General features: G+C 41.7%; 1 protein-coding gene across 1 annotated transcript in view; it reads left to right on the top strand.

Moving 5' to 3' along the window:
* Positions 1-16,368, top strand: part of LOC107041716 (ubiquinone biosynthesis monooxygenase COQ6, mitochondrial) — a gene marked incomplete at its 5' end in the record, with an annotated part of 155,139 nt that extends 138,771 nt beyond the window's left edge. The window contains 1 exon segment of the mRNA XM_015262403.2: positions 14,969-16,368. Coding sequence (XP_015117889.1) covers positions 14,969-15,013 — 45 coding nt within the window.
* Between the last annotated feature and the right edge of the window lie 2,684 nt (positions 16,369-19,052).

Genomic DNA, 19,052 nt, shown 5'->3' with positions numbered 1-19,052 from the left:
CGGTCCAATGGTTTAAATTCAAATTCTTTTTTTGATGGCGCTCAGGTAATTGTATAGAATGTATGCGGTTTTGGCATCTGGGTTGTAGATTAAAGTTTTGGATATCTCTACGATGAATGACTATTTTCTCTAGAGCTTTACCGAGGGTAGCTTTTTCCTTATTATAAAGCGGATAGGACCATAAGACGTGGGATAGGTTCTTGACCTGGCCACATTCACAAAGAGGAGATACAGTAATTCTTTTCCTATGGAGGCTATAGTTAAGGCTGTGATGGTTTGATCTTATTCGGCATATAGTGGTGATTTGTGGTCGGTCTGTTTTAAGGCTTTGGAACCAAGGTTGGCTCCAACCCTTATAAAAGTTTTTGAAATAATACTCTCTTTTGTATTTTTCTCTTTTCTTTAAATACCTAGTTGTCGCCTCTTTCATGAATCTGGTCGGGATGGATCTCAAATCTGTGTGAGGGAGAGCTGTAGATTGGTCATCTCCAGTTGATACAGCTTCTTTGGCAAGTATATCAACTTTTTCATTACCTATGATGTTCACATGAGCTGGTATCTAAGCGAATATTACTTCGTTTTCTAATTCATAGAGATATCTCCATATCTCTAGGATCTCAGATGATGTATGAGGTGTTTTTCATTGTGAAATGTCGTATCGGTTGTGTCACGCTGAGAGAATCAGAATGAGAGATTGGGCGATATTAAGGTTTTTTTTTGTAGTGATTAACTCATCTCGAATTGCTAGGGCTTTTGCAGTAAATATGGAGGCATATGATGAGATCCTGAGTTGTAGGGATTTTTTAAGAGAAGGGATGAATCTGGCGTATCTCACATACAGTCCCGCTCCCTTTTTTGACCCATCAATGTTGTTCGATGCCCGGTCTGGGATCTGTAGAATTTTGGAGAGATGGGCTAGATGTTAATGGATTTTACGGGAGCGCGAGAAGGTCCAGAAAACACAATACATACACGTTGGTCAATACAGTCAATTTAATTATAATAAAATTTCAAAATACACTGAAATATACAGCAAAGATGTGCAAAAGTTTATGCGCGGATCAACTAACAGTTTAAAAGCGATGCACAATTAAACAGTACGCAGAGCAATTAATAAAGCGTCAAGCAAAAGAGAGTAGCAAAAAGCGCGTGCACTAGTCAACGGCCGTTATGCAAATGAGGCCGATTAAAGGACCGCAAGGTAGCAGATGTCATCGAGGGTCCGAACGTGCCCCAATTTAAATGGGGGCGTTCACTGGACTCCTGTCCACCAAGTGGCACCTCGGGTGTCGGAGGTGAGAGGCCACTGGTCACTTTAGACTGTTGCGCAGGTCAGTTGTGCGTAGGCCAGGCACGCATGCGAGCGGAGTGAGTGCGTGAGTGTGTGCGTATTTGTGAGGAGTAAATAATTCGTTGGAAAACCGAACATTCTCCCCCGCCGTCAGCAACTGCTGACGTCACTGAGTAGGTCTGAAACAAAAAGAGATTAATCGAGTTCAGGATAATAATTTCTCCAAGTGCAACGTCACCATTGTAGTTCATCAGCGATGGTCAGGTCTGAGTACAGCCAAGGACATAGGAGGCGTAAATTCCATCAGATTTCGGCAGATTCACGTCCATTCCGAGCTAGTTGCCAGAGCGAGGGTTGTAAATCCTTGCTGTGACCTGATCCGAACATGGACTACGATGAACTTGATGAAGTAGATCTGTTATCGCGTGAGATGATCCTCAGTATCGCTAGTCGAGACAGGCAGTAGAGCAAGCTTCGAGATGGGCCGTTGTAGAGTAGAACTGGAAGTCTTGATAGTTACCACCCTCGTAAGTCCATCTCTACCATGATGAAGAGCGATGACTTGAGCGAAGGGCCACTTTGTTGGTGGAAACCTCTCGTCGGTGAGAAGGACTATGGAGCCGATCTTGATGTTGTGCGAAGGATGGTGCCACTTCGAGATGGACTGGAGATGCTGAAGATAGCTAGTGGACCACCGCTTCCAAAAGCACTGGACCTTCTGCTGAATGAGTTGCCAGCGAGACAAACGAGTGACGTTTCAGTCATCCAGAGAAGGCTCAGGTAGCTCTGGTAACGCCTGACCAATCAAGGAATGTCCTGGAGTGAGCGCACTAACGTCGTCGGGATCTTCTGAAAGAGGCTCAAGTAGTGAATTAAGCACTGCTTCAATCTGCGCGAGCAAAGTGGTGAGTTCCTCGAAGGTCAAAAGCGTGTCGCCAATCGTTCGCTTAAGGTGAAACTTCACCGACTTCACCGCGGCTTCCCACTTCCCTCCAAAGTGCGGAGCACCTGCAGGATTAAATGACCACCGAGTTCCGTCGCTGAGCAAGAGATGAGCCATACGGTCAAATTCCTTGGACGCCATCGAGAAGAGTTTTTTCAACTCCTTATCGGCTCCCAAGAAAGTTGTTCTGCAGTCCGAGAAGAGGTTCTTGCAGATCCTGCGCCGAGCAACAAAACGACGATAGGCTGACATGAATCCGTCAGACGTGTAGTCGGAGACGACTTCAAGATTCACCGCGGACGTACCCATACAAATGAAGATTGCGAGCCATCTTTTATATGATTTATGACCACGTCCTTTCCATGAGCGAAGCGATACAGATCTGGCGTAATCAACTTCAGTGTTGAGGAACGCGCGGCCAGGAGTGAGACGGGCAACGGGGAGCTGACCCATTAGTTGGCCGTTGTTGAGCTCTGATTCCTCGCTGTCTAGCGCAGGGAACGTACTTCAAAATAAACGACCTAACTGGAGCTCTTTGTCCGAGGATCCAGCAGGATTTCCTGAGCTGGTCAAGTGTGAGCTGCGTTCCTCCATGAAGAGTTCTGACATGAGCATCCTTCATGATAAGCCCGGCAAACTGAGACTCCTTGGGTACAATGACTGGATGTCTATTTTCGCCGTCGAGCTGAGGAAACCTTAGCCTCCCGCCAACACGAAGAACTCCCTGGCGGTCGAGAAACGCTATCAATCGAGTGAGAGGATGCGATGCGCTAAGTTTTTGTCCTCTGAACAAGGTTGTCAGCTCAGTGGAGAAATGCGCTGGCTGACTGGCCTTGATCCAGAAGAGTCGAGCTTGTTCGATGTCACCAGAGTTTAGCGATGCTTTTAATGAAGATCCAGGAATTTTCTTGAGCCGAGCAATAAACCGCTGACAAATAGCTGTGACTTTGAGCAGCTTAATGAGCGAAGAATAACGATGGACTAGATCCCAGATTTTTGGGCGCTGGACTTTCACGTTGAATACGACGCCCGGCTTCTCCTCCAGGTCGGCTAATACTAGTGGGGAGACATATAGAGATGGCCATGACGATGAGCTTTCCTTGAGCCACGATGGACCTTGCCACCAGAGCTTATGCGATGAGAGCTGAGCTGTGGTTAGACCACGAGATGCACTATTAGCGGGGTTCTCCTTACTAGGAACGAGTCTCCATTGTGCGTTCGTAATCTCTTGTATGAGCTGGAGACGGGTTCTAACAAATTCCTTCCATCTGGAAGGGTGCGCGCTGATCCATGTGAGCGAAACTGACAAGTCGGTCTATAAGTACGTCGGAACTTCGGAGAGGTTAAGCTGATCTTTAACGTACTTCACGAGTTTGGCAAGAAGAACAGCAGTTGTGAGCTCTGGTCTTGGTATTGTCAATCGTTTGAGAGGGGCTACTTTTGTTTTTGCGCAGACCAAAGAAATCCGAAGCTCTTCTTCTCCATTGGAGACTTTGAGATAGACTACGGCTGACATTGCGAGAGTAGAAGCATCTGAGAATCCATGGATTTCAATTAATGAATTCTCGAGCAGGCCTAGTCATCTTGATACGGATAGCTTCGAAAGCAGAGCGAGATAACTACGGAAACTTTTCCAACGCTGAGCTACTTGTTCTGGGACTTCCTCATCCCAGCCGAGCTTATCAATTCAAGTCTCCTGCATGAGCAGTTTTCCTCTGATCACGACAGGAGATAGGAATCCGAGCGGATCATAGATCTGAGCTATCTTTGAGAGGATGTTCCTCTTAGAGACTTTCGAATCATCGCTGGTCCGACTTGAGAAGACGAAATTATCTGAGTTAGGCTGCCACGATAAACCAAGAATCCGGGCCCCCGAATCCTCATAAACTCGCTGGTCATTGGAGGCACAATCAAGATGGAGCCACTGGAGTAGCGCTGGACTATTACTATGCCATTTTGTCAGCGGCATTTCTCCAGCAGCACACGAACCTGACGAGCGGTTTCTATGAGTTGGTTATGAGAGTCTGCACCTCCACAAATATCGTCGACATATCTTCCATTTACGATAGGCGAGACAGCCAATAAGAATCTGTCCTTCGTCCTCAGCAAGTTGAAGGAAAACGCGATTCGCGAGGAATGGAGCTGATCTAGTGCCATAACTAACGGTTGTCAATTGATATATCGCGATTTCTCCACGCGAGTTAATCCATAATATCTGCTGAAGGGGCCAGTCATCTTCATGTACTCTGATCTGACGGAACATCTTGATGATGTCCGTCATGAAGATGACTTTACGCTGTCTACTCCAGAGAAGTACATCAGTGATGTCACGCTGAAGCTTAGCCCCTATGTGGAGAATATCGTTGAGCGATTTTCCTGAGCTAGTCTTCGCTAATCCATTAAACACTACTCTCAGTTTCGTCGTTTCGCTGCTCTCTCTGACAACACCATGATGAGGCAGGTAGTAACTCCCCTGAATGCCAGACGGGCCTACCTGAGGCACTTCGGAGACCCTCAACCCTCTTGAAGCTTGCGCTTCATGTGTTGAGGTCATCTCGTCAGAACAACAGGCGGTCTCCGTCTGAACCGATTGAGAAGAACCAAAGTGATAACGAGTTACCAGCCTCATGTGGTAGAGATCTGCATATTCCCTGAGGAAGTCAGAGTAGAGCTCGAGAAAGCGCTGATCTTTCGAGATTCTTCCGAGCATCCGATGCAAACAAGCTAGAGCTGGACGATACGAACTACCTAATGACGAAACTGGAGTGGAGAGGGGCAAACGAACGAGTTAACACCCTGAGCTATCTCTCGAGTGCGTCCGACGAACGTGCTCGCACTTCAATTCCTGTTCTAAGAGGCTCGAGTCCCTGTATCCAGGGATTTCCTCCTGAACCCAGAACTTGCTGAGAAGATCATGGAGCTCTTCATTCGAAATACTGACGTGATGAGTAGAGCAAGTGGTCTTTTGAGTCGATCCCGTTGATTCTAAAACGAGGCAGCCAAAGCTGGTCAGCTGAGCAGCTGGAGCCTGCGCTCCACCTTTAATTACGCTGGGCTTAATGAGTTGTCCAAAAACGTCAGCTTCCATGAGAAGATCAACTGGTGCAGAAATTCGAAAATGAGGATCAGCGTACTGTAAATCCTCGAGATAGTCCCACTCGAGACCCTCTGCTGAGAAGGTCGGCAGCGAGGACGTGAGTTGATCAAGAACGTGAGCCGAAAAATGAATGCGTTCGTCCGAGTAAATCGATTGAAGCGTGAGATGTACTTCATCGGACGTTGTCCCAAACGATGATTCACCCACTCCTGAGATGTGGATGGAACTACGCTGTTTCTTCAATTTCAACTTTTGAACTAGCTTATTTGAGATGAGCAAAAGCTCAGAACCTGGATCCAACAAAAGACGAACTTGATACGGAGGGCAAAAATCGCTAATGAGAACAGCTAAACTGGTTGCGAGAAGGACTCCAGGTCGAGAGGTTTGCGCAGAACAACTGCGAACCGAACAAGAGATCGCCGTTTGGAAAGGTTCACTTCATTGCTGTGGCGTTGCTGAAGACAGATAGCGTAGCCTCACCTATGTGAGAATAGGTCACAACAGGTACGCTGGTCAGTGAAGCAGAGCTAGTTCCAGTTTGTTGGCTCTCTGAGCCTCTGGAATTGGAGACACGTGCGAGTCGTCTGGCAAACCCTGATGCTGTGCTTCCCCAGGCAGTTAAAGCACAGATAGAGACGGTCCACAACTTCCTTTCGACCAGCTGGCGAGAGACTCCTGAACTGATTGCAAGAGGCAATGTAGTGCTCCCCCTTGCAATACGAGTAAGTATACTTGCCCGCCTCAGCCCACGATTATGCTGGAGTAGACTGTAATTTTCGAGCTGGACCTTGAGACTGCTGAGAAGGCTGGTGAGCTGGTCGATTGGAAGTCATCGCGTTGATCTTTCTGCTGGGGTTCGTCGCAAGGCGAGGTTGCACGCTGGGCTGAGTGGATTTCGTCGAGCTTGAGTTGAGAGAACCAGACCCAACTTCCATAGTTTTCATCGCCCTGAAAACGACCTTGAAGGAACTCGGCAAGCTGCTCGAGAGTAGGATACTCAGTAGAGGCACTGATCTTGTTCTCCCATGCCTCACGAAGCTTGTTGGATGGTCGACGAACAATGACATGGACAACCACTGGACCCCACTGATCAGTAGGTTGATCCAGAGCCCTGAGTGCGCTGAGAGCTTCGGAGGCTGAGCTGGTCAATCGGTTGAGTTCCGTAGCGTTGTGAGAGGACATCGGAGAAGGACTCAAGAGTTGATTAAGATGAGCTGCAACTAATAAACGCTTGTTCTCGTAGCGATCGGTAAGGATTCTCCAAGCTATTGAAAAGGATTTCTCCGAGACGGGCAAATTTGAAATCAGTCAAAGCGGTTCACCGGTTCACAGAGACGTATGTAATACATACGCTCAACTCCCGGAATGTCAGGGTTGTTCCCGACCAGTGAGTGGGATAAGTCACGCCATGGCCTCTACTCTCTGTAAATTCCAGAGAACTTCGGCAATTCAATTTCCGGTAAGGCTCTGCGAGTTGTGTGAGACGAGTTAGCGCCGAGCTGAGAGCCCCTCCTAGATTGGTTTAGGTTAGGAGCTGCTTTTAACTCCATCGACTGAGCGAGTGCGGCTTTAGCAGAGTGAAAAGTCGCAAGCGTCTTATCAAAAACTTGCATCTTGAACTACTTAATTCCCAGAAGACCTTCCACTTTAGCATTACTTGCTATAAGCTTCTCGTGAGCAACTTCAAACTTCTCCCAATATGACAAGAGCATTTCGAGCATTAACTCAAGTGCGGAAACCCCGAGCTGCGATGCATCCGTCTTTTTCGTATCGGAGAGAGTTTCTTCAATGAGAGTCGCACGCGACATCTGTAGGTGGATAACCGCGTCAAGAGAAGTCATATTCAGCGAGAGAAGTACAGCGACGGCCAAAAAAAAAAAAACGAAATCGAAAAAAAAGCTCAAAAACTCAAACAAAAATCGCGTAAATAGTCTAATACTTGATCTCGGTTGTTCAGGAAAGAGCCGCTCAAAATCACTGAAGACTGAAAGGCGCAGGTTCGATGGTCTCAAAAAACGTAGGACTAAAACACAAAATTCCGAAAATAATCCCGAATAATTTCGAAATTATACAAAATCAATCTCTGATGCAGGTCCAGATGGTTGCAGGTACGAGAAATCCAATAAAATTTCAATAAAGGAAAAAAAATCAATAAACTTTCCTTTAGAGAGCGCTGGTCAATTTGAATTCCCCGCCTGGTCGGTACCACTGGTCTCTGAAGTGTTGCGAGAGAAACTGGGTGAGCACCGCTTGTAGCCGAACTCCATTTCCCGCCACCTCGATGTCGAAAAGCCGCCGTTGAGCACCACTGTCCAAATGCACGCTGTCCACAAACATTTCCGAAAATCACTTAAAAAACGCGAAAAACTGAAAAATATTCCACAGATTCGGCTCGAAGGACCAAAATGTTCGATGCTGGATCTGGATCTGCGGAAATGTTTCTGCGATGGTCGAGATATTAATGGATTTTAGCGGGAGCGTGAGAAGGTTCAGCAATTACAACACGTGCGCGTTGGCAACACAGTCAATTTATTTATAATAAAAAGTCAAAATGCACTGAAACACGCACCAAAGATGTGCAAAAGTTTATGCGTGGATCAACTGACAGTTTAAAAGCGATGAACAATTAAATAGTACGCAGAGCAATTAATAAAGCGTCAAGCAAAAGAGAGTCGCAAAAAGCGCGTGCATTAGTCAACGGCCGTTATGCAAATGAGGCCGATTAAAGGACCACTAAGTGGCAGGTGTCATCGAGGATCCGAACGTGCCCCAGTTTAAATGGAGGTGTTCACTGGACCCCCGTCCATCACGTGGCGCCTCGGGTGTCAGAGGTGAAAGGCCACTGGTCACTTTAGACAGTTGCGCAGGTCAGTTGTGCGTGGGCCATGCACGCATGCGAGCGGAGTAAGTGTGCGTGAGTGTGTGCGTATGTGTGAGGAGTAAATAATTCGCTGGAAAACTGAATAAGTGTTAATCTGTATGTTAATCTATGGTTGTTTAGGTGATTGTTGATGATGGAGTTTTGTAGATCTTTTTCTGGACCGGATGTGTTTTAAAGGTCTTTTCCTATGTCTGCGATGATCGTCGGCTCACAATTGATGAAATCGAATCAGTGGACATCAGGAGTGGGCAGCGGTGATTTTTTTATAATGGTTTATCTTTTAGATGTCGGATAAATGAGTTGTATATTGGGAATGATGATTTAATGGAGTGGACATCTCTTGTTTTCTTGATGAGGTTGGAGTGGAGCTCATATAGTTTTTCTATAATAGTGTGGTCTTCAAGAGAGAAGGATCTCAAAATATGCCTGTCTGATAATTGTTTAATACGTAGTTTGAGAGGAGCCTTCCCAGATTCTGCGAGAATTATGTTGATAGGTGTCGATAGTCACAGGCCCAAGGCCATTTTAATCGCTTTGAATTGGAGGCGATCTAGTTTGTTCACAGATTCCATGCTAGTAAGGCGAAAAACTTGGGAGCCATATTCGAAAGAGCTCCTCATCAGTCCTCTATAGACAGTGAGAAACTTTCTGGGGTCGACACCGAACCAAGTTGATCTGAGTGCTTTAAGCATTGAGATGATTTTCATGTTTCTTTGGTAGAGGTATTACATGTGTGGGGAGAAGGACAGTCTCCAGTCAAGAATGATTCTTAGGAATGTTATTTTTTTTCCGCTATCACTTTTTCGTTACAAATCTGTATTGACTGGTTCATGGGCTCGAAGTGTATCTTTGAGACGATGACAAGGTGCGATTTTTCTGGGGCAATTTGGAGATTTCTTTCCTCTAAATGAGTGGTTATATTTTTCATAGAAGATTTTATTATTTTCAGGCCAGTTTTTAATTTGTTGCATCGCGTAATGAGATGGTTTTGGGAAATTTGGAGATATACAAATTGAATAGGACCGGACTCAATACTGAGCCTTGTCCTGTGCCTCTGTTTATAGGGTATGGGCCTATTAATTTTCCTCCTATTACGAAGTGTAGACGTCTGTGAGCTAGTAGGTAGTAAATAAAGACTGAAATAGGTGCAAGATCAATATGCAAGATCATTGTATAGCTTCTATGATATGCGATATGCAAGATCATTGTATAGCTTCAGGGGGTCGTTATTGTCAAAGGCTCCTTTTACGTCTAAAAAGACCTAGGAGCATATTGGCGGTTTGCGAAAGCTGTGAAGCTTTTGGTGGTGATGATTGCTAAGTTATCGGTGCAGGATTTCACTTTTCTGAAGCCATATTGGTCTTGTGGTAGAATTTTCTGTTTCTCAAGCCACCACGTTAGTCTGTATGCCATCATGCGTTCAAGTAGTTTGAGTAAGCAGGAGGCCAAGGCGATAGGTCTGTACTTGCCTGGAAAGTCTTTTGGCAAGAGATACATAAGGAAGTTTGTCCAACCCTTGGGGAATTTCTCTTCTTTTATCAGTTGGTTGAAGACTTTTAGTGCACACAGAAAAACCTAAACGTAAATTACGTTTAAGAAGTCCTATTTTACGCTTTCGAAAACGTATTTTGCGCTTGAAGTTGAAGCGTAAATTACGCTCAAAATCGTCGTAAACTACGATTACATAGACGTAATTTACGATCTCATATTCGTAAATTACGCTTAAAGTTGCCGTAAATTACTATGATTTTTTCGCATTTTTGATAAACGTAATTTACGTTTTGATAAACGTAATTCATGTTTCGATAAACGTAAAAGACGCTTTGTTTACACTGTTAACAATTCTTGTCTGAATTTTCCGTGCCAAATTCCCGAAATTTTTATCATGTTTCAATTACACTGAAATTTCAGGAAATCTTGTCATTGAAAATTCAGAATCTCGTGGAAAAATACAACAGAACTGTAAATTCCCGTTCCATTTTTCCCTGAAAATGAATAGAAAACCAAAAAATTGTGGTAAATATATTCTTGAATTTTTAGGATAGTGACACTGAATGCGATTTAGAGGGGAAAAAACTGGAAATTCGATACAATTTAAGGGGAGACTATTATCATTTTTAAAAGTCGTGGGATATTAGAGTGAGATTTCTCATGCGTTGAAGATCGATTATACATGTCTAAAAACGAATAATTAGTGCAAAAAAATTAATTATTTATTCTTCGTTTTCCCCGTAGACGCTTAAAATGTTGAAAATACTCCAGGGCCTCTAATTTTTGAGCTACAGAGGTTTTTTTAAAAAATTTTTGAAAAAAGTGTACAATAACAATTCCGTTTTTTAAAATTCGACTCCTACACAGCTAATTTCGTTTTGTTTACTGTAAAAATTTGCGCCATTCATGTAAAATAGCCAGAAAAATTAGCCTTAAAATATTAAAAATATATTCCTGATTCTTTCAAAAATATTTTTGACCCCATTCTACATGAATGGTGCAATTTTTTTTATTAGAATAATAAAGAATATAGCCGTGTAGGAGTTGAATTTCAAAAAACTAATTCGTAATTGTTATTGTACACATTTTTTCAAAAATTTTGGGAAAAAAGAAATCTCTGTAGCTCAAACATTGGAGACCGTGGACTATTTTCAACATTTTAAGCATTTGCGGGGAAAGCGAACAATAAAGAAGTCGTTTTTTTGCACTAATTATTCGTTTTTAGACATGTATAATCGAACTTCAATGTATGAGAAATCTCATTCCAATAACCCGCGACTTTTAAAACTCATAGTAGTCTCCCCTTAATACTGAAAATTCTTATTAGATTGGATATTCAAATAAATTAAGGAATTCTTGTCTTTATGCCCCTTAAAATTTTTGAATTTTCAGTGAAACCTGACATTTCATGCTTTTTTTCTCCTAAATCGCATTCAGTGGCACTGTCCTGAAAATCGTTATTCAAATGTCCATGAAATTTCTTTTTTTTTAAATCAGTGTAGGCATAATTTACATTTTGCTAAACGTAAAATACGCTTCATTTAGGTGTAATTAACGTTTTTATTTCGACCGTAAAATACGCTTTTTTAAAGCCTAAATTCCGATTTTCATGACGGAAAAAAGCCACCGGACATATTGACGTTAAGCGTAAATTACGTTTATCAAAACGTAATTTACGTGTAGCAAAACGTAATTTACGTTTAGGTTTTTCTGTGTGTAAGGTTTCTTTGAATGAGAGTGGGAGTCTTGAGATGAGAGGGTAATTTATTTTGTCAAGTCCCGGCGACGAAGATTTTTACTTGCTGTCAAGGCCGTAGAGAATTCTTTTAAGGTGAATTTTTGGTCGAGGAATTCGTTGTTGTTAAAGGTTTTTTATGGTGGGGGGGGGGATAATATTCTGGAAGATCCGGACAGAAATTATTGATAAATTCTTTCATTTTTTCTAGTGTTTCGGTGTCATTAGCAGATGTGAAATTCGGGTTATGGGTTTTCCGATTTTTAAAAGCTTTGATACGTTTCTACATTGCTCTGATGGGAGTTTTTCTGTTCAAACATGAGCAGAAAGTCTCCCAGCCTTTGAGCTTCTCTTTTTTTAGTAGGAGTTTAGTTGTTGCAATTTGTTTTTTCATATGGATGTAACTAGTCCAGATTGCAGCACAGTAGAAAGTCCTCATGCTTAGTTTTCTCTGGGCTACAGTCTTCCGACCTGCTTCAGACCACCAAGGAGCTGGAGATTTTCGACGGTTGGATTTATTTTTGTTGGTCTTAGTATTTTGTTTGAAACTATTATTGGGTTGGGGAGAAGCTGAGTCAATTGCGTTCATGATGAGATCAATTATTGATTCGTATTCAGACGGGGCATCCAGATGATACGAAAGATCAGAGACTGTAACTTCGTGGTCTTTAAGATAATCATTAATTAATTGCCAGTCAACTTTGTGGGTTTTGATTTTGTGAGAGAATATACTTGTTTTCCGCCGAGACGTTCACATTTATAGCAATCGGGAAGTGGTCACTTCCCAGTGAGTCGTTGAGGACCTCCCAGTTGGTGTTGAGTGTTATGTTTGTTAATACCAGAGTAATGTCTACAGCTGAACGTATTTCATATGGCCCGGTGATTCTGGTTGCTGAGCCATCATTTATTGAACGTAGGTGGCTATTTGCCAGAGCATTGACTAGGTGTTGACCACTAGGACAGAGTTTATCGCTGCCCCAAACTTCTGAGTGCACATTGAAATCTCCTCCTGTTATGGTTGCGTGGGCTTTTCGAGAGAGATTTAGCAGGGTAGACCAATCGTCTTCTGTGGCATAATCTTGGCGAGACTTGTAGAAGCAATATATGGCTGTATCTTCCATGGGCGTTCCATTGAAGGATTTTGATGGAAGGAGGAAGGTTATTGTTGTGTTGAGGATCCATTTTTGATTTCATTGAGGGGCGTAGGTGGTGAAGCATTTGTATTATTTTTTAGGTCGAGAGTTTCAATGCGGGCATTGATTTGGTTTATGATATCTACTACTCCAACTGAGGCGACCAGTGGTTGAGATAGGTGAGAGAGAATTGTGGATACGAACAGTTTCATCACGTGTAGGGCAATGTGGATCGTTGACGACTTCGTGCGAGTTATAGGAGGGTAGATCGATTTGGTTGATTGTGGATTCATGTTGGTACAATTGTACCCGTTGGGGGATATGAGAAGATCTTGATGGTGCTGGTGAAGGTGGCGTAATTGGATGTTCATTTGAGGTCGTAGAGGTTTGGGAGGGGTAAAGGGAGAGGAGGGTTTAGGAGGTATGGACGACCTTTGGTTTGAGGGAAGGTAGGGTGAGGGGTTTGAAGATGGTACTGTTGAATTCTGTAGAGGATGTATGATGTTGGAGGCTCTGAGTGGGGGTGACGTAGTTACAGAGGTTCCATAGGTTTTTTGGAGGAGTTGGATGTTTTTTTTCCTTTGGATGGATGGGTAGGAAGTTCCGTTTGGCGAATGGAGGGGCAGGGGGAGGAGGTTGTTGTTGTTGGAAGTTGTGAGAGGTGTCAACTTTTAAGATTTCTCTGGATTGTTTGTAAGAGATGTTGTTTTCAGCTGCAAATTTGTAAGTTTTTTTCTGATTGATTAGCTCTAGGCACAGGTTATCAGTAGTTTTGTGTTGTCCTTTACAGTTCAGACAGTGTGGTGGTTTTTCTATTGAGGGATAATTCACTCCCTCTCCATGGTCGCTCTTTCCACAGTAGTTGCAGGTCTTAGGGCTTCTGCAGTGCTTTTTGGAATGGTCAAAGCGTAAACAGTTGCCACAACGCTTTACAGGTGCTGTGTATGGGTTGACCTCGCAGTAGAGGCCCAATAGCGTGACATAGGTGGGTATGATCTGACCATCAAATATTAGGAAAACACTTCTAGTTGGTATGGGTGTGGTATTATTGTCGTCGTTTCGTACATAACGATCGAATCTCTTGGCAGATTTAATGTTCGTAGGGCTTTTGGTGTATTTCAAAATGTCATTGACATCGGTGTCCAGGTTGACGCCGTTGATAACACCTTTCCTCTCTAAGCTCCATTCGGGGATGTAGGCAATTATTTTGTTGTTTGCCAGCTTCTCGTGGTTTAGCATAAGGTGGGCTTGATCCATGGTGTTAAATGAATAAAGGATTGCAGATCCAATCTATTGTCCTGTGGTAGTCTCGGAGTGGATTTCTTCCTCCTCGAGGATATTGACCACTAGGAGGGCAAGCGTCATTTCATTAAGACTTTTTGTATCTGGATGTGAGGGCTCGGCTTGAAAGAGAACATCGTAAGTCGAATTGATGTAGTCAGCAGAATAACGGTTCGCGAGAGCATCAGGTGGTATTGTTGGTGCTTGACGGCGACGGGATGGCTTTTTGCTGGAGTCGATGTTATCGACTGTGGGATTAATTGGAGTTCTTTTTAGTGTGGAGGGAGCGTTTGAGAGATATTGAACTTTGTCGCTTGGGCTAAATGGATCATCTTCCGCATTGTTGTCATCATCTCTACTTCTTTTATTAGAGTGGGATATGCCCATCAATGATGGATTGGATGATATTGGGGGATTATGAAAGAGGGGAGTTTTGGATTGTGAGACGTATAGTATTGCATTTATGAATTGAGTTCTGGCTTCGATGTCATTGTGATCTAGATTATTGAAATCGCAATAGTGTTGCCATTCAATGGATGTTACTTCCATCCTCAGCTCATCCAAAAGTTCATCTTCAGTTGATGCTTGGCTTGATTGTGACAGAAGGGGATCTTGAGAATGTTGCTTTAGCTGGTTTGAAAGGATTAAAGGTTCTTCGTACATTTCCATAGTTGATTGGGTGTGAGAAGTCATGTTATGGCTGGAAGCCATTTTGGGGTCTGGGAGGGAGACGCTAACACCGGCACTCAGGCCGCGTGTTTGAGGTTAGGGAGATGTCAAGTTGGACCGGTATAAGGGCGCTTGGATACGTCCGTACGGCATGGTGGATCAAAGCCACCTCCTCGAGCATAGGGCTATGCGCCCGGGAGATGATGGAACCGTCCGTAAATGGAAGGAGTGAGGACTGAAAGCGCGAGAGTGGGGACGCAGTGACTTCGCCCGTTGAAAAAAGCCGGCTCGAAATTACAGGAGTCCTACTGTTTTCGGAATTCGCGGAGAGCTTGAAAGAAATGTCTGACTAGATTGAGGAACAATTCCTCACGTCCACGCATATTCCTCAGTTACTCTCATGTTCTTCTGTAGGAACTTAATTGAATTGTTTTTTTTCTGTTCTAGAGATGTATGATGGATCATGCGTCAGAGGTTCCACTCCACCCATAGCAACATGGAATATTTGTAATTTTATCCCGTAGTAGAATGATGAAAAAATTGTCCCGAATATTTGGAAAAACAAAAATCCATCTTCTTGTAGAGACAGATTCTCTATTACAAGGGTTTCCTAAATTTTTTCTCTAAATGTGCTTGTTTTCAACATATAGCTGCAGCTATCCGCAAATTGATTTTAGATTAGATTCATTTTCCTCAGTGGAAGAGAGGATTCTCAACAATATTTTTTATTACAAAGGAATGTCAACAGAGTTTTCTCTCAAATTATGCAATTTCATTCTAAAAAAGTCCCCTGCATGTTTTTATAATTCCGAAGATATTTCGAAAATAACCATAAATTTATTGTAGAGTTATGCATCTTACTTCGCACTTTACTACATAATTCATCGAAATACTCTATACAAGTAATCATGTGAAATTGTAATGAGCGCAATCGAATCTATCATCTTGTAAATACAAGTTCCTGTTGTTTTTAACAAGTTTATAATTTCGAATCTTCATTTCTAATAGAACAATTTTTTAAAATAAATCACTCCTATCAGAAAACTAGATAAAACCATCATCATTTTTTAATCCAACATTCAAATATAAAATCATGAGGAGCAGTTTCTGGTTTGTCAGGACACGTACGAAAAACAGCTAATTTAAAGATCTCACGCATTCGCTAGACAATTCTATTGAATTCCTATTGATCTTCTATTGATAACCATTCGTTTTCCAGCGATTCTACGAAAAAAAGTCCGCAGCCTTACTGCCCCCTTTTTTATATTGACTGTTCAATCGAAAATATACAAAAAAAAAATCGGCAATATTTTATCTTGTTACACAACTAATTCTGTGACAATGGTATCTAGAGGAATTCCTTGGCTTGAACTTTTTAAATTTCGGTGCACGATTTTTTTAATTTCTTAACTCGAAAGAGAAACAAGCAGGGTTGTAAGCCTTTTTGGCAGAAGGCATGTGACGTTTACTTTTTTTTTCTACCAATTCCATTGTTAATAAGTTTCCGAATGGATCCGTACAATTTCGCAAATAATAACTACTCAAAAAGCTATTCATATTGGTGAGGGGAATAAACCATACCGCCCTCTGACTCAGAGCTATACAATTTCATCATGTAAATGTCATAAGAGCTACAATTTTACCAAATTTTAACTTCTACCTCTGTCATAGCTATGACATTTCATCAAATACAAAACACTATAAATTGTTGTTATGATTTTTTAAGTCATATAGCGACGAAAATCATTGATAAAATGACGATGTGTAATTTTTTAGAATAAAAAAATTTTTGGATAAATTGCTCTATGCCCGGATGTACTGAATCGATTGACACAAAATTTTATACATAACTGTGGGCTCATAATACAAATTAGTACCCAGAATCTCAGATGTCTAGACCAAGCTTGACGCGTATTATGGACACCACATTAACTTTGAAATGAAAAAATTAGAAAAACGCTGATATCTCGAAAACTTTGTACGGGCGGGTATACATATTTTGATTGATCTTGATAGAAGATATCGTGACAAATATTTTGAATAAAAAAGTGAATCGGCCCAGTAGTTTAGGAGATATTAAGGCCCGCATGGAGGTTCGAAACCCCTCTCCCCTCCACCCACCCCCCCTCGTCTATGTTCTCTGCCATCTAAGATGGCGTATTTCCCCCACTGTTCTCCGGTACTTTTTGGGGGCAATTTTATAGCCTAAAGGGAATAAAAAAAGAAAAAAGGGCGATGTAGCGCGAATTCTATTTTATTGATTAATTTTTTGAGCCTAATTTTATAAAGAATAAAAAAAAACTCGCGCCGTAAGAAGTAGACAAAGTTTTGGGGGAAGAGTATGCACTGAGGGTAGATAATCTTGTTAGTGTAGATAACCCCGGTCACATTTCACTTCCGACAAAAATTTCACTGAACACAAAATAAATCTAAAAATTTCGCGTATGTAGCGCGATTACAAATTTTTCCCCCGAATTATTAAAACTACACTTATTATAAATAAATAAACACTCGCGAAATAAGAAGTGTACAACGAGCTGGCGATCAGCTGTCATAGCCGAACACTGAGGGAAGATAATCCACGGCGACTCAATGCTCCAGTGAAAATGCGGCAAGTCCCATGCCTACCTAGCGCTCCTTTTTACCGACCGCGACTAAGGCGATGTTTTCACGCCGGCACTGTCATACGGTTCCGTACGATGTAAACACTATTAGAGAAGGGGGTGGGGTGGAGAGGCCGGCGTTTTGCAAATCTCTCCGCACCTCTTTTCACCCACAAATATCTCAAAATTGGCCAATAATGGCCAATTTTTATTTAAAAAAAACAAGTTTTCAGGGAAAGAAGTTTTTTGAGGATCGAAAAGATTCTTTTTTTATTTTATTTTCAATTAGGGGTGTTTTTAACAAAAGTTGCGGAATTTTTTCACGGGGGGCGACTCCGTATGGGGGAAAGTGAATGATATGGGCCGATAATAATCATCATTATTTTGTCATCACGTGTTGTGTTGTGTTGTGTGTGCTTTGGAATCAAACAGGTATGTAAATTTCATTCTTTTTTCACGTTTCTTTTGGTGAATTAATCATTTTGCAATCAATAAATGATTGGCTTTGATTATTGATTAATAATCAAAGCCTTACTCATTTTGTTGATGATTCTTTCACCCATAATATCTCAAAACCAGCAAGAATGATTATATGGTTATGAAACGCGAAAAATGTTTTCCGTTGAGCATCTGTGTGCCAGATGAGAAAAATTTTCAGTAGTAATATCACATGACCTTCAAAATTATCGCATATTTTCTGATTGTTTTGTTGTGTAGCAACGAGAGAGAGAAGTTTCAGAGGTTTGTGTGAAACTCCACCCGTTGATTGTTACTCAGGAAAACAAAAGGAAAATATTTGATGAATTTTGAAGGTCGAGTGATATTCGGCGGATTATTTTTTTCATTCGGACCTGGCCAAACAAAGTGCAGAGTTTCAACTCACATGATAAATTCAATATCGTCTCCATACTGATATGATGATCGTTTTCTATTTCTTTTCATTTTTTCCAAAGAGTTCTTCCCGAATCGACTCATTTTTCATTTTTTTTCTTTCACAGTCCTCTCACTATTTCTTATAATCTCTGACAGTTATTTGATTATAAAAACAATTGAAAAGCTAGAGCGGAATTATCAAAAATGATCAAAAATTGCCAAAAATTGTTAGTAGCATTCTCTTATTCACGTCGAAATACTGCGCTCTGATTAACCAGAATCCGAAAGAAAAAAATAATCATTGAAAGTTTTTTGTGAGTCTCGTTTTGCTCTCAAAAATAAGATAATAATAAGAAATTTGCTCCTGGGCTCCGATTAGCTTCAACATGTCCAAATAGCGTGTCAAAAATTTTTGTAACCCTAATTCCCGTATAAATATGATGTCTCAAAAAATCAATGGAACTAGGTAGGAATATAGGTCTTCATGATACTATAAGACCGATGACGCGCTACGCGCGCTGTATTGTTTGCAGCTATCTCTTATAATTTTCGAGAAAAACAAAAAAAAAAAGAAAAAATCACTTTTATATCGCATTACTTTTGACAGTAGTTTGGGGTTTCAAAGAACTCAAATGTTCCGTAGAACCGATTGCAATTGAAATAAAGCAGCTATCTCTTATAGTTTTCGAGAAAAACAAATAAAAATGAAAAAATCACCTTAAGTCACCTGATACCACATTCTACGTGACGGGGGCGCTTGAATTTTCCGCCCCGAGTGCGATGACAACCTATTGGCCAATGAGGAATTAGTCTTACGCGTTTCCAGATATTTTAACTCGGACGAACGTTACTGTTGTGTTTGTGTTTTCTTATTGGCAATCCACCCCAAAATTTTCATTTTTTTTTTTTTTTTTTCACATTTGAGGAAAATTAGATTTTTGAAGAATTTGCATTTTTTTTACGATTTCGCTGCCAAAAATAAATCAAATTTTTTTGCGCTCAGTCTCAAGATTTTCCATAGTACTATAAACTCTCAGCAACGAAATTTGGATACC

This window comes from Diachasma alloeum, unplaced genomic scaffold (assembly GCF_001412515.2).
Source record: "Diachasma alloeum isolate Michigan unplaced genomic scaffold, Dall2.0 Dall_scaffold_00372, whole genome shotgun sequence".
NCBI lineage: Eukaryota > Metazoa > Arthropoda > Insecta > Hymenoptera > Braconidae > Diachasma > Diachasma alloeum.
Note: the sequence above shows the minus strand (reverse complement) of the source record. Positions and strands in the feature narration are given on the sequence as shown.